General features: G+C 48.1%; 1 protein-coding gene across 4 annotated transcripts in view; it reads left to right on the top strand.

The window, feature by feature from the left end:
* The window catches only part of Smoc1 (SPARC related modular calcium binding 1), a 177,582-nt gene that overhangs the window by 146,865 nt on the left and 16,409 nt on the right, over positions 1-14,308 (top strand). For all 4 annotated transcript variants that reach the window (XR_006149445.1, XM_042692841.1, XM_042692838.1 and 1 more), the window contains exons 10-11: positions 124-229; positions 10,976-11,220. Coding sequence is in view for 3 of the 4 variants with exons in the window: in XM_042692841.1 (XP_042548775.1) it covers positions 124-229; positions 10,976-11,220 (351 nt within the window). In the remaining variant the exon portion in view is untranslated. The remainder of the gene's footprint in view (positions 1-123; positions 230-10,975; positions 11,221-14,308) is intronic.

Below are 14,308 nucleotides of genomic sequence, written 5' to 3'. Positions count from 1 at the left end.
TTCCCCAAAATGGATCAAGCTGAATAAGGATTTCCAGAAACTTGGGAAGGAATGATAGCTGAGAAAGCCATTTATTTGGTTACTTATTGGACATCTGCCTTCAAATCTCATTTTATCTTTTAGGCTGTCCAGAAGGGAAGAAATTGGAATTTATCACCAGCCTACTGGATGCTCTTACCACTGACATGGTTCAGGCCATTAACTCCGCAGCACCCACTGGAGGTGGGAGGTGAGAATGAGCAGGACTCAAGTCCAATAGGAAATGTGGGGCTGTGGACAGATGCTACATTCTGGAGGTTAGGAAAGCCTGGGAAGTTTGACCAGGGCAAGAGTTGGACTTCTGTCCTTTTCCTGAAAACATATGCCCATGGCTTTGTCTCACCTTCTGACAAAAATTCCTCCTGCTCCTCAACCTTTCTTTTTTTTTTTTTTTGAGTTGTTTATCTCCAGCATTTGGTTACCTGGTAACAGGGCTGTCTGAAAATGTCCAGCTGTTTAATCTCAGAAGAAGGAGTGTTGAATAACAGGATGGGTGATGGGCATCTGATGAGGACCAGGAGGGAGTACAAAGCACTCTGTGATGTTTCTTCTCCTTTGAGAAGGAGAAGCCATATGCCTTTGTGGCCTTCGGAGAATTCCAAGGAGCTCTGAGTAATGAAATTGGATACTTCACAATCACATCCAACTTTGTTCCGGAGTTACATGAAAATCCTTACCTGAGGCCTAAATGTACTACTACCTGGTGAACCAGGATCTCTGGAGCCTGCTAGTTTAGGTCCGTTGGGCTGGTCAGGTGGAGAATGCATGTATCCATCCCCTGAGTACCTTTTGAATGTATATGACATACCAAGTCCTTTGCTAAGGACTAGCTACCCAGGAATGCAAAGCATTTTCTTACCTTCAAAGTAGGCAGCTTATTTGGGACACTGGACCCTAGACAGATACTTGCAGACTGTGTGGTCCATGCTAGGCAGAGGTAGAAGAACAGAGGATTGTCTAGCACCAGTGCACAGGAGGCAGTGAAAGCTTCCTGGAGGAGATGATAACTGAGCTGGGTTTTGAAAGCTAGGTAAGATTTAGTCAAAGGAAGAAGAAAGCCATTCATGAAGGAAGAAAGAATATAGTGACTCCAGGAAAAGTGCACACTTGTAGTTCAGAACGGCTGGGCCTGGATGGAGAAGGAGGAAGAGTAGAAGAGTGGTAATAAAGAGATGAGATGGGCAGTGGGGAACAAGAAAGGGCCTGAGGACATACGAACGAAGACTTCCAGTTATAAAACAAGGGCACAGCAGGGGTTGGGCAGGAGCCAGGGAGGGGAAGGTGGGCGTGTTCGGGTTCCTGACAGCAGCGGCCAAGGTGCCATGAGCTTGCCAAGGATATGCAGCCTGACTCTCAGTTCAGATGGCTTCTCAAAGAGGGAATGCTAGTTTCTAATCACTAACCATCTGCTGGCAGCAGAGCTGTTATCTGCAAGGCAACTAGGTAGACAGGCCTAGGTCCCCAGGACCCACAGAAGTGGCAGGTATGGCAGAGACCACTGGCAGGACCCCTGGGTATGCATTTGGACTTGGGGGGGGCGGTCAGGATTTCAAGCATAACTATCAACTATTTGGCATTCTCCCATCCAAGTACTAACCAGGCCCGACCCTGCTTAGCTTCCGAGATCAGACGAGATCGGGCACGTTCAGGGTGGTATGGCCGTAGACAACTATTTGGCATTCTGAAGTGGACAAATGTTTTCATTTTGACACTTCCCTCCCTTTTTTGAATCATATCAAAGTGATTGTGTACATGGTCAAGATATGGTAATGTCACTAGTAGATGAAAAGAATATAATAGATGCGTACAGCAAGCTAGATATTCAGTTGAGAGAGAGAGAGAGAAAGAGAGATGGTACATTGAGGACATTGTGCCTGGTGAAATAAGCCAGTGGCAGAAGGGCAAATACTATATGATATTTTTCTTGCACAAACTATCTGAAATCTCCAAATGTGGAAAATCAGGGAGGAAAGGTAGCCTCTAGGGGACATGGAGAGAAGGAAAAGGGAGATTTTAATCAACAGACATCAAGTTTCAATCAACATTATCCTTATAGTCCACTGTCCTGCTGCCCTGTACAGTTTGAGTTTTGCTAAGAAGATAGATTATGTGCTCTTAGTACAGCAAAATGCAATTTTAGAAAAAAAAAAAGACAAAAAGGAGAAAAAGAAAGGAAAAAGAAAATGAGTGTAGTGGTCATCACCCTTGGTCAGGGTGCTTACTCCTAGCACCCCTTGGTTGGGAGAGCCTGCAGGCTGGTTTCTAAGCATAGCACTATTGCTTCTTACCCTGCGGGCATGGGCCAGGCCTTCGCATAAAGGAGCACAGCAAAAGAGCTGAGAAAATGGGGGAGGGGGGCGGGCAGGGAGTGGGGCCACACACAGTGCTCAGCAGCTCAGTAACTAAGAGATTGCACCCCAATTGCCAAGCAGAGGGGAAGGGTGAGTTTTGACAAGGCATACTCCGTGTTACATGCCTTTTTGTGATTTATGCTTAGAATATGCAAAAATACCTGTGGTTTCATGCAAAACCAGGAATGAGATTCAGGAGTCCCGCTTTTTCCTCTATGAGCTGAAAATACTCAAAGGAAAAAAAAGTAAACAATTCATAACTTTCATTGCAGTATATTGTTTAACTGCTTTATTACTGTTGTTGATTGCCTACTGAGCCTTAATTTATCAATTAAGCTTTACCATAGTCCACAGGTTATATATAAAGAATAAAAACAACTGGGCACCGGTGGCTCACACTTAAAAAACGAGCCACTCAGGCGGCTGAGATCTGAGGATTATGGTTCAAAGACAGCCCTGGCAGGAAAGTCTGTGAAATGCTTATCTTCAATTAAACACCACAAAGCTGGAAGTGGAGCTGTAGCTCAAGTGGTAGAGTACTAGCTTTGAGCAAAAGAGCTTAGAGACAGGGCCCAGGCCCTGAGTTCAAGCCTCAAGACCACCACCTCCCCTAAAAAAATAAAGAAAGAAATCTATCAGTGATTTCAAACATTGAGGGCTTGGAAGTATTCCCAATATATTTATGTTGACTAGAAAAATGGGAGAAAACTGGCATCTCAGCTGACTAGGTTAGTAGAAGTTAGCAAGACCCTATCTCAAAAACAAAATACAAACAAAAAGGCTGAGGTATAACTCAAGTGGTAGGGTACTTGACTAGCATGTGCATGGCCCTGGGTTCATTCCCAAGTCCCATAGAAGTCTCAGGTATGGGTGGTCCCCTCCATGACTTCCTGAAGGTTGCTAGCTTTGACCATCAGCTCATGGATCTAGCCTCTCTATTCTACTTTAGATCCATAGAGACAAGACTTCAAGCTCCACCCCAGTGACCTCCGTAGGAACCCCAGTGCTTTTGTTCCTTAGGGCCTTGGTTACATGGAGGGACCGTGGATGGACCATGGATGGACCCTGTAGCCAAGGGAAGTTAGAGTTACTGCCTAACCCACATGGTACAGGTCAAAGAGATACATACAGATAATAAACAAAGAAATGTACGCTTTTTCATGCCAGAATATCCTTAGGGAAGGGGCTTTGCATAAAATCTTCTCTTTCAGGTTAGGTATAATTTAGAGTTGGGAGATACTTTTAAAAATATTTCCAAAAACATGCGTTTTTGTATTTTTTTAAAAAATTATAATAAGCTTCTCTTAGCTTGGCCATGCTTGGTTCTAATAGGTACAAAAGGTTTAGACTGCTTTGAGTAGTTGTGTTACCTGGAGGCTGGACTTCTAATCACAGGAAGACAAAATATACCAGAATAGTTTTTAAATCAAGAAAGATCAAAGAAGTGTGTGTGTGTGTGTGTGTGTGTGTGTGTGTGTGTGTGTATGGGGGGGGAGAGGGAGAAGAGAGGGAGACTGGGAGAGAGAGAGGAAGGGAAAGAAAAGGGAAAGAGAGAGAGAGAGAGAGGAAACTTTATTGAGAAGTGCCTGGTCTGTGTTGCCAAATTTCCAGAGGGTTTAAATCCCTCTGGGTCTTCCCCTTACATGTAGCCTAAGCTTTAGCGCATGCCTGAATGACCTTGCAATATGGTCTTCATGGTGTCTGGCTCTTCTTGGATAATTTTCTTCCCACCATTGTGTGTCCTCCTCATTGCCTCTAGGAAGCCACCCTGCCTGCCTGCCTGGGCCCACCTCCAACCAGCAGTACCTTCATCCTACAAAGCAGTTCTCCTTTTTCCTATACTGGCTCCTGCTTATCCACTGAAACCTCACCTCTCAGAGACTACCCAGCCTAGAGGAGCTATTACTCAGACACCCTCTGCCTCTGTGCCCCTTGTTAACTCTTGGCCTTGTGCTTGTCGTGATGTGACATCTACCCAGCTCATCTATGTGTCATCTGTTTTACCCACTGAGAACTTGAGTTCCACCAGAGAAGGAGCATTCACCCCCCTTTCCCCTGCTGTGTCCTCAGAATTTGCAATATTGCCTGACACATAGGAGACAATGAAGAAAATGTGTCAACAAATAGCAGTGTGCGTGATGGGTAGGTAGGGTGGATTCCCGAGGGTTCACTGACTACTGCAGGACTCAGTATAAGGTTTGGTGCAGCTGTCAGGTTCTCTGTGGTAGATCTTTGTAGAGCTCTAAGGCACCGTCCCTGGGCCTAAGGGATTTAAGACACTGCTGAGACCGTTATTTCTCTTGTGTGATGAAGGAGCAGAGGCACAGGACAGCTGGAGATTGGGTAACGCATCTGGGACAGGGCTGAGGAAGAGAGGAAATCCAGGCTCCCTTGGGGTTTTGCCTTGGCTTTGGAATTCAGGCAGAGTTGGCATTGCAGGGCATGAAGTTGAAGAAGCTGTGTTTGAGTCCTCACACTCAGGGTCTGACCATTGAATTGACAATTAATGGACATCAGCTGAGACCTGTGGGAAGCAAGACCACATGAACACGGTGGGAGAAAGGACGGAAGGCATCTCTCCATCTCACATTTTAGCCTGCCCCTGGTATAAGCTTCATGTTGGGTTCTGGGGACATTCCAAGAAACAGGCACAGTCTCTAGCCTGGAGGAGGAATATGAACTATAGAACCGTGTTAAAAGGCTAGTGTGAGCTAGCTGCTGGGACTCAGGGGAGGGAGGGCGCGTGAGGCTTAATATAGGAAGTGAAATTGGAGCCTCATCTTCACCTACAGCTGGGACACCCTCCCCCTCACCCCACAGACCACAGGTAAAGGCATCTCAGCATAGGACACACAGTATTGAGGGATGAGGGAGGATGGAGGGGCCTGTGAAAGAATGGTAAGAGCAGTGTGGTTTGGCTCGGGAGGCAGGCTTTTGGATAGGCAGGAATGGAGACTGCAGAACTGGGCAGAGCCCAGGAGATGCCCGGTTTCCTGTCTCATGCCAGGAGGCATCAGGAACCATAGGAGTACAGGGCACTTTTGTACAATCATCCTAATAGCCCTATGGGTTGTAAGGAAGTAAGAAAAGGGACAGGAAGGTTACAGCAGTTGTGACATAAGCCACAGTGACACTGTGGCTCAGAGGGGAGGTGAAGCTCTGAAGCATTTGCAAAGAAATCAGAGCCACGGGAGCCTCTCTTCTCTGGCTTCAGCCTGAATGAGTGATGAGATCTGACACTAGACAAAGCAGAATGAGGTGTTTGCATAAACATCTGTGGTTGGTCATGGTAGGAGGCACCAACAGATACTGAACGGCATCTATCATCCGAGAGCACTTGCTGGATGATTGAGTTATACCCTTAATTCTTCCCACCAGAGCTCCTAGGAGCAGCTCTCTGCCTTAGCTCAGCCCACCCAGAGCACCACAGGCTTTATCAGTCTGGAAGCAAGACTTCCGAGATCCCGGGGAAGTAGAATACTTGGAGCAGGGGAACTCTCTCTCTCTCTCTCTTTCTTTCTCTCTCTCTCTCTCTCTTTGCTCTGCCTGCCCTAGGGAAAGCCAGTCTTGAGGGGAGACTGGCAGGATGAGCCCTGTGAACCCCCTAGTCCTTCATGTAGCCCTAAGCCTCCTGTACAGTGTCTTTACTCTCCCTGCTCAACATGGATGCCCCTTGATGTCTTCACACAAAAGAGGCTGGAATGTGGCTGACTTGGCATTTCCCAGCCCCACTCGCACAGCTAGCGGGGCTGGGACCCAGCTCCAGATGGGGCTCAGTCAGTCTGCTTGGCTTGGCTCGTGCCTTCCTGCCATCCCGCCTTACCTTCTCTAAAATTGCTTAAGGCAGCAGAACTGGGCCCACGATCCTGGCCGAAGCAGGTTGTGGTAAACGGGGCTGGCTGTTGGGCTGTGTGGTGCAGCCAAGGCCTGGCAGGGATGAGGCTGCAGAAACAAAACTGAAAGTGCTGCTCAGGAGAGGCCTCTGTACCTCTGGGCCACAGCTCTGGGGCTGTGCAGGGAGGGACCTGGCTCCTGTGGTTTTTCCCATCCCTGGAGGTGGGAGTTACTAAAATAACTCAGAGGCAGGCAGCAATATGGCACTGAACCATGGTCATCCCAAGTCTGGAAGGAGGTATTGTTTGGGTATGTTTTTTCTACACACCATATCCAAGGAAATGTGGGCATTCTGTCTACCTGATGAGCTCTTCGAGCAGAAGCATAATGTCACCTATGGGGGAGGGGTGGTCATAGTGTAGTTGATTTTTAGGAGCCACTGCACCCCCTCATTGAGGAGGGTCCCAGCTCCAGCCTGAGGAACAGCTTTGAACCCCAGCAGTCCTGACCCCAGTGGTTGTGTATGTGCGTGTTTGGGCAGGAGGGAGAATGATGTGGGAATCTATACCAGCATCTGCCCAGTGCCAGAGTGCAAGCTTCAGATGTTTTAAAAAGGAAACTTCCAGAAGGTTGTGAGAGCTGGAGAAATCAGTGGGGTATGGATTTGAGGCCAAGGAATAAAGAGTGGGGAGTGGTCAGTGATAAGATGGATTCTGGCAAAGATAACCTGGGAGACTGTTGGAAAGTCGGGGTAAGATTGTTATATCCTTCCCTATCTAGTATTCCCCTGTTGGGGGGAAATCTCTCAATCTATGCCATTAATGAAGGGGAAGGGGAGAACATGGAGTTTCCTTTCACACATGCGCACTGCTGGTTTGGTGATTCCAGGACTCCTGATAACTTAGCAAGAGTTTGTACAAGCCATAGGAGGCCCTTGCTGTCAACATTGCCTGCAACTAGGGCTACTGTGGAACTGGAGATTTGATTTCGAGTTCTAAATCAGATGCCTTCAGTGGTTTTCTTTTCTCTATTATGTTTCTTTTCTTCAGAAGTATGGAAACCATCCCAAATCACACACAGAGACTGTCTTTTGGTCTCTCTCTTCTTTCAGGAGTATCATACTTAACTGATCCTCTGGAACCATGGCTGGAGTTTCTACCCCTGTGGATCAAGGGCTCTTTTACCTAAGTCCATAGACTTTGAATGGGTGTTAGGGAATCATTAATCCCTTAAAATGTATAGACTTCAGTGTATACAAATGGTTTACTTAGAGGCCTAGACCTTGGGCTTTGTTTAGGTTGTCAGATGTTTCCCCCATAGACACAAAACCAAGGAGTTCTCCATACCAAAGCACTTGGAGTTTAGCTAAGCCAAGGTGTTGAGTTCCCAAGTATGGCACTAGCTCTTCTCAGCCCTAGAGTTTTCTTAATGGAAGCTTCTGGAAGTCTAAGGAATTCACACTATGTGGGACAGAAGGGGCCAAGGGAAGGGGCTATGGGCCCCATAGAGGAGGGTGTGGGTCATGGCTTGGAGGGCCTCTCCCAAGGAAGTGTGTCTTGTATTTAGCCCAGCAACCAGCTAAGGGATCTGACAGGGACCTGGGTATGCAGGCCAGCAGTGGATAGTCTAGGCTGCTCTGTACAGGGTATGAGAGAGGAGTGAAAATCTCTAATTCTCCTGAGAAGAAAGACAGGGCAGCAAAGGAGAGTCAGAGGCCAGGAAGGGAGAAGGAGTCGGGGCCAGGTGATGACCACTGTCTGGCACAGAAGGAAAACCTTGGAAGCAAAACTAGTTCTTGCTGCAAACTAGCCTGAAGGAGGGTGGAGGGGGTAGCTCTATCAATAGAATTGCTGAAAACTGGACAGGCAGGAGCCCCAGGAACACGTGTTGGAGGGAGCGAACCTTCCCTGGCAGGGCCTCTGGGTGGGATGACTTCATCCCTTCCCGTCTGAGCGACTGAGGCTTTATTATTCCAGCCTCAAGGTAGACATGACGCTATACTGAACCTAAAGGTTAAAGGAAGTTGTCTTCCCCTTGGAGTGCTCCTGGCCCCCTGGCAGGAGGGGGCTGGGGGTGGGGGCATCTCTGACCACCTCACACAGCCTTCCGAGTCTCTCCTCCTGCCTCCTCCACAGCTCAAGTCCTCCCCAGTGTCCAGGCCAGAGAATTTCTGCCCGTTCACCTGACACGCACTGCAGGGACAGTCTTGAGAGTGAATGTTACAGATAAATGGAGGAAGAGTAACGACACCAAAACACTTGCAGCGCAATCTGAGCTCTGCAGCCCAAAACCACCTGCGCCTGGTTTCCCTGGCAAACTAACCAGATCCCCCAAAGAGTCGGTGGCCAGCAGTTCTGCATGACTCCCTCACATCTTCTCCCAGGGACAAACTGAGTTAAGCCAGTCAAGATAACCTCCGCTGGGTACTGCCAGTTACACCCTTCTAGAATCTTTCTAGGATGCCCAGAGGAGCATACCAGAATTGAAGTCCAGCTCCTTTGGAACAGAATGGGTACCTAGCTGGGATGACTGGCTTAATTTTTTGTTGTTGTTAACAAAACTTTTTTGTGTCCCCTTGAACTTATTTTTCCCCCCAGTCCTGGGGCTTGAACTCAGGGCCTGGGCACTGTCCCTAAGCTGCTTTTGCTCAAGGCTAGCCCTCTACCACGTGAGCCACTGTGCCACTTCTGGCTTTTTCTGCTTATGTGGTACGGAGGAAAGGAACCCAGGGCTCCATGCATGCTAGGCAAGCACTCTACCACTCAGCCATCTTCCCGGCCCTTGCCCTTGAACTTTGAAGTTGCTTGGGAGGTGTGTCACAGGGGAGGGAGTTTGCTGGCTCAGTCATGAGAGAGGGATCAGAAATAGTCACCTTCTCCTCAGCACAACCCAGAAAAGAAGGTAGCATGAGTAATCACCTTGGACATTTTCTTGCCAAGTACGATTTCAGCATGTGCTGGCAGACGCCGTTCTTGTGGTGCTCATGCGTGCTCTGTCCAAGTACACAATGTGTGAGACTCTCATCCTTAATGTATTCCCCTCCCAAGGGCAAGGTACCAGGCCTTTGAACATGGGGCCTGGTTCACATTCACTCATTGTCAAGCCCTGGGAACAGTAGCCCAGAACAAGTATGTGTCTGTTTTTCTGGTTAGGTGGTCCAGCTAGCCCCTCTGGAATAGATCCATCATTGGCTTTAAAGAACAAAAGTATTGTTATCATCTTGAATCCTTTTCTTTTTCTTTCTTTCTTTTTTTTTGTACTGGTCCTGGGGCTTGAACTCAGGCCCTGAGCACTGTCCCTGAGCTTCTATGCTCATGGCTAATACTCTACCACTTGAGCCACAGCTCTACTTGTGGCATTTTGGTAGTTAATTGGAGACAAGTCTAATGGGCTTTCCTGCTCAGGCTGGCTTTCAATCCTGATCCTCAGATTTAAGTCTTCTGAATAACTAAGATTATAGGCATGAACCACCAGTACCCAACTGGCTCCTTTTTATAGGAAGAGATGGTGTGTAAATAAATAAAATAGATGGGTAGGCAATGCATAGCATTATATGCATAAACATTGGCTGTATCACTTCACAGTCATAAGAGCTAGTGTGGGCTGTGCTACATGTGGTTATTACTGTATGTTTGGACACCAGAACATTTCCCTGGTCATTCTAGTCCAGTGTTTTTCAGCAGACTCACCTGGAGGTAGGTGCTAGTTAATAGCTAGTCTCCTGAGCTCACCTTGGACCTCTTGACCCAAAACCTCAGGTTGGAGAGTCTTGCCCCAGAAAGTCTGGGATCTACTTATTTTAGAATCTGGACCAACTGTCCTCTTCTCTCAGTTCTTCCTATAACGTACCCCGCAACAATGCCGTGAGAGCATTAGCCTTTCCAGTTAATTGTCACTGCTATTTCCATCTCTTTGAGACAGTGAACAGCATGACGTTAGGGTTAACCTTCCCTCTTTGGGCACTTTCTCAGGGTCTGGCCTGGCACTGAGTATGTGTTACATACTCAGAGTATGTGAGGGTGGGCACATAAATGAGAAGAGTGTCTTGTCTGACAGTAAGCAAGTCAGGAGAAGGCACATAGGTCTACTCACGTGGGTTAAATCCAGCCAATGTATCTTGAGTACTCATCTTGTACCAGACTATTCCTGGCTGCAACAGAGAGTGCGGCAGGTCCATGTAATAGAGATCACTCACTTGAAGACTCTAAGAATTATCCAGTCTTGGGATTGGACAAGCTTTTATATTGAAAAGGATGGCTTGATGCTGCCAATTTCTGAGCTGCTCTGGGAGGTTTTGTCTTAGAGGAGCCATTTTTACTTGAGTGCTGGCAGCCTATACCACAATACCTGAGACTGGGCAATTTCTTGATAAGAGAGGTTTATTTTGACTCATGGTTCTGGAAGGCCAAGAGCAGACTATCAGCATCTGCTTGGCTTCAAATGAGGGCCTCATGCAACCTGAACATGATGTAGACAGCAAAAGGGAAGCAGTCACGGGCAAAGACAGGAGAGAAAGAACAAATCCAGCCTCTTGAGAAAGACATTAATCGTGCTTCAAGGTTCTGCTTCTACCTCCCAACGGAGCTACACTAAAAACCGAATTTAGCGTGAATTTTGGCAGGACAAACCACATTCAAACCATAGCAAATACCTTGGCATTTGGCCATTGGGGTGAGAGTTTCATGGTGCTGATGGTCCCAAAAAGACTCTAAGTGGTGTTTTCTGGGATGGGGATTTCTGTTCATGGCTAGGTTCTCAGAGCCAGATCCCAGCCACACGCTGGAGGAGCGAGTGGTGCACTGGTATTTTGGTCAGCTGGACAGCAACAGCAGCAATGACATTAACAAGCGTGAGATGAAGCCCTTTAAGCGCTACGTGAAGAAGAAAGCCAAGCCCAAGAAATGCGCCCGGCGCTTCACCGACTACTGTGACCTGAACAAGGACAAGGTCATCTCCCTGCCGGAGCTGAAGGGCTGCTTAGGGGTTAGCAAAGAAGGTGAGTGCTGGGCCCCCCAATGCTTCTGGCCTTTTCACACTTGCCCTGCCCTGGCACAGGGCCGAAGGGCCTTCCCGAGAAATGAGGTTCCACGCTTTCATTTATTCAACAGCTGGGAGCGTGCTGTTCACATACATTGTGCTCTTGTATGAGGTTGCATTCGTAGGGTTGGCCAGGCTGTAGAAGAAGTAGAGCCACACCTGTCATGCCTCAGTGTAGCAGAAGATGTTTTGTCTTCCCACGGAAGAGTGAAGAATGTGCCAGGTAGTGTTGGTGGTCGATGTGTGTGTGTGTGTGTGTGTGTGTGTGTGTGTGTGTGTGTGTGTGTGTAGGAAGAACAGGAAGTGAAGTAGGGATTGCTCCATGGAGTCACTCTGGGATGACTAACCTTCCAAGGTCACTGTGGAGGTCATCTCAATTCTCAGTCAACCAGATTGAGTAAACAATGCATATGAGGAACATTATGGGACAGTTCTAAAAGGGACATACCTAGCACTTCCTATAGTTCGCTGGCTAGTGCTCAGGCACTAGACCATATCAACAGGTAGGGAAGGGTGACAGGCAAGGTAAAGTGGGAGAGCCTTTGAATCCAGCTGGAAGGCCTAATGAAAGGTAGTTGGAGAGGTCCAGCCAGAGAAATGATATGATCAGTTTTGCCTTCAAAAGTTCTTCTGGCTGCACTGGAGGAAATGGAGTAGAGAAGATCAAGGCCACCATCATCTAACAGGCATAGCACAGTCCAGGCGAGAAGCAGTGGAGGGCCAAGTTATGAAGTCCCAAGGGGAAGAGGGAGAGATGGTGGCCTGGTAGCTGAGTGGACAAGGGAACACAGGTTTGTGAGTGTATGTAGGCTAGGGTCGTTCACTGAGATGGGAGTCATGGAAAAGCTGACCGATGTTAGGGTGGGGAAAGATGGTGAGTGGGCTGGAGAAGAGAGGTGTGCGATGAAGATACGGGTTGGGGTGATGCTGATTTACTGGAAATGGAAGCTTTGGCGAGGCTTATATTGGTCAGGGAGGGTTTGCCATAAGCAGACACAAGGGCTTCTCCTTTTTTCTGGTTGTCAGTGTCCAGGGAGCCTTTCTGGACTTCCTCTGAAGCCTTGCTGGGTACCAGATGTCTGCCAGGCCCAGCAGAGGCACAGGGCCTGAAGGAAGCAGCTGCAGAAAGCGGTGAAGCAGAGTGGGGTGGGAATGCAAGAATCACGGGTCATCCGGGTCATCCGGACACCTCTCAACCCAGATGCAGCTGGGGGTTAGGCTTTAGTTTCAAGTCACTTCACAGCATAGCCCATAGGCCTTAGGGTGCTTTGGAGCACATCTGCTCAGTTTCTTGACTGAAATTAACCTCCTGACCTTTCTCCCCAAAGGTGGCATTAGGGGGACCAGAGAAGAACCACCAGTGACTGACTCCTGACCATGCTTCCTTTGGAAGTGCCTGTGTCTGTGCAGGCCTGAGACATGTCTGTGCATGTGTCTGTAATGCCCATGCCTGTCTGGCCTGGCATGTCTCTGTACATGTGTGCCTATCTGTGTGCATCTCCCTATGTGTGCGTACACAGGTGCACATGTCTTTTCCTTTGTCTTTCCAGGGTGCATGCACACATAGCTATACACTTGTGTACACATTGCACATGTATATGCATGAATGTGTGTGATGGAGTAGTGTGTGCGATAGGACATGGAGATAAGAGAAAGACAACATACTGAAAGCTCTCGGTAAACCTTAAATGTTGCTATGCTGCCTGAGGTCATTGCTTTGCTCAAGGGCACTTAGCACACTGTGTTACAATTTTCTTTCCTGATTCCCCCTTGGAACCATGGACTCTCATCTCGGTTCCTAACCTCTAGCACAGTACATGGCATCTCATAGCTGCTCATTAAATCCCTGTCAGATACACAGGTGAGCAAATGAATGGCTTGGTGTGGGGTTGCTCTGGGCAGTGATAGCTCACAACAGTACTCACCTACAGGGTTGGGTGGAGAGGAGGCTGTGAAGATGTAAAGCCCACAAGGACGCAGAGCAGAATTCCTCTCTCTGCAGCTCCACATCTACACATAGCACAGCATATAGTACTTTAGCCCACGGGAGCTTGCAGCCAAAAGACTCCCTCAGTTCTCTCTCCATGTTGCAATTGAGGAGCCGGGGCAAGTCTAGAGAGGCGTTGTGATTTGCACACATGAAGTAGCACCATTGACAGTCCCTGGCGCACCTGAAGGACCCTAGGGCCTGACGGCTGAGCCTTCCACAAAGAGGACCATAGCGAGTTTGAACACAATGCCCTTTACAAGCAGGTGACTTTTGTTGTCTGTGGAAGCCGAAGGAGTGGCCTATGGTAAGTCCAGGGCAGTGAGGGGCAGATGCGGCCTTGGGGCAGTGTGAACTGGAGCAGAGGCTTCTGGGGGCAGGGTGATGCCAGCCCCGTGGAGAGAAAGCTATGATTTTCAGCCAAGAAGTGCCTATCCAGAAGCCTAGGGGAGGGGTAAGGACAATGGACTAGGCAAGTTGGGACTCCCTTGAAGTCTGATAGGCCTGCCTCTGCTACCTGCCAGCTGTCTCATTGAGTCATTTAAACTCTCTGGGCATCAGTTTCCTTGTCTGCAAAATGGAGATAATAGTGCCCATCTCACAGATTGGATATGAAGATTTAACACTACAAAGCATGTAAAGAATGTAGCACAGGGCCTCTCTCACAGAAGAAATCAGTCATAGTGCAGACACTCTCCTTTTGTCTTTTTGCTCTAGCTGTTCTTGGGGCAACAAAAAAAGCCACTTGAGTGGTAGGTGAGTAGCTGCTTCAGGGAATGGAGCACCTGCCTGGGTCATCTGGTGTCATGTGGTGCCCTCTGGTGGCATGATCTGGGCTTGCACCCTGAGTGAGGGCACAAGGTGTTTGTGGAGAGGATCCACAGATTGTAGTTTTGAGTCTGAAGGACCAAAATGTCATAGATGCCACGTGAACACAGCTGGGTTTTTGTTGTTGTTGTTTGTTTACCATATCAGTCTTTCCATTGGAGAGCCGACTTGGTTTTCCAGAATGGAAAAGCTAAACATTCTGAAATCAGGGGCCTCTTTCTTAACTGGAATT

The sequence above is a fragment of the Dipodomys spectabilis genome, unplaced genomic scaffold, assembly GCF_019054845.1.
Source record: "Dipodomys spectabilis isolate Male_0828 unplaced genomic scaffold, ASM1905484v1 ptg000157l, whole genome shotgun sequence".
Classification (NCBI taxonomy): Eukaryota; Metazoa; Chordata; class Mammalia; order Rodentia; family Heteromyidae; genus Dipodomys; species Dipodomys spectabilis.
The sequence above is the reverse complement of the archived record's forward strand: the minus strand, read 5'-3'. Positions and strand labels throughout refer to the sequence as shown.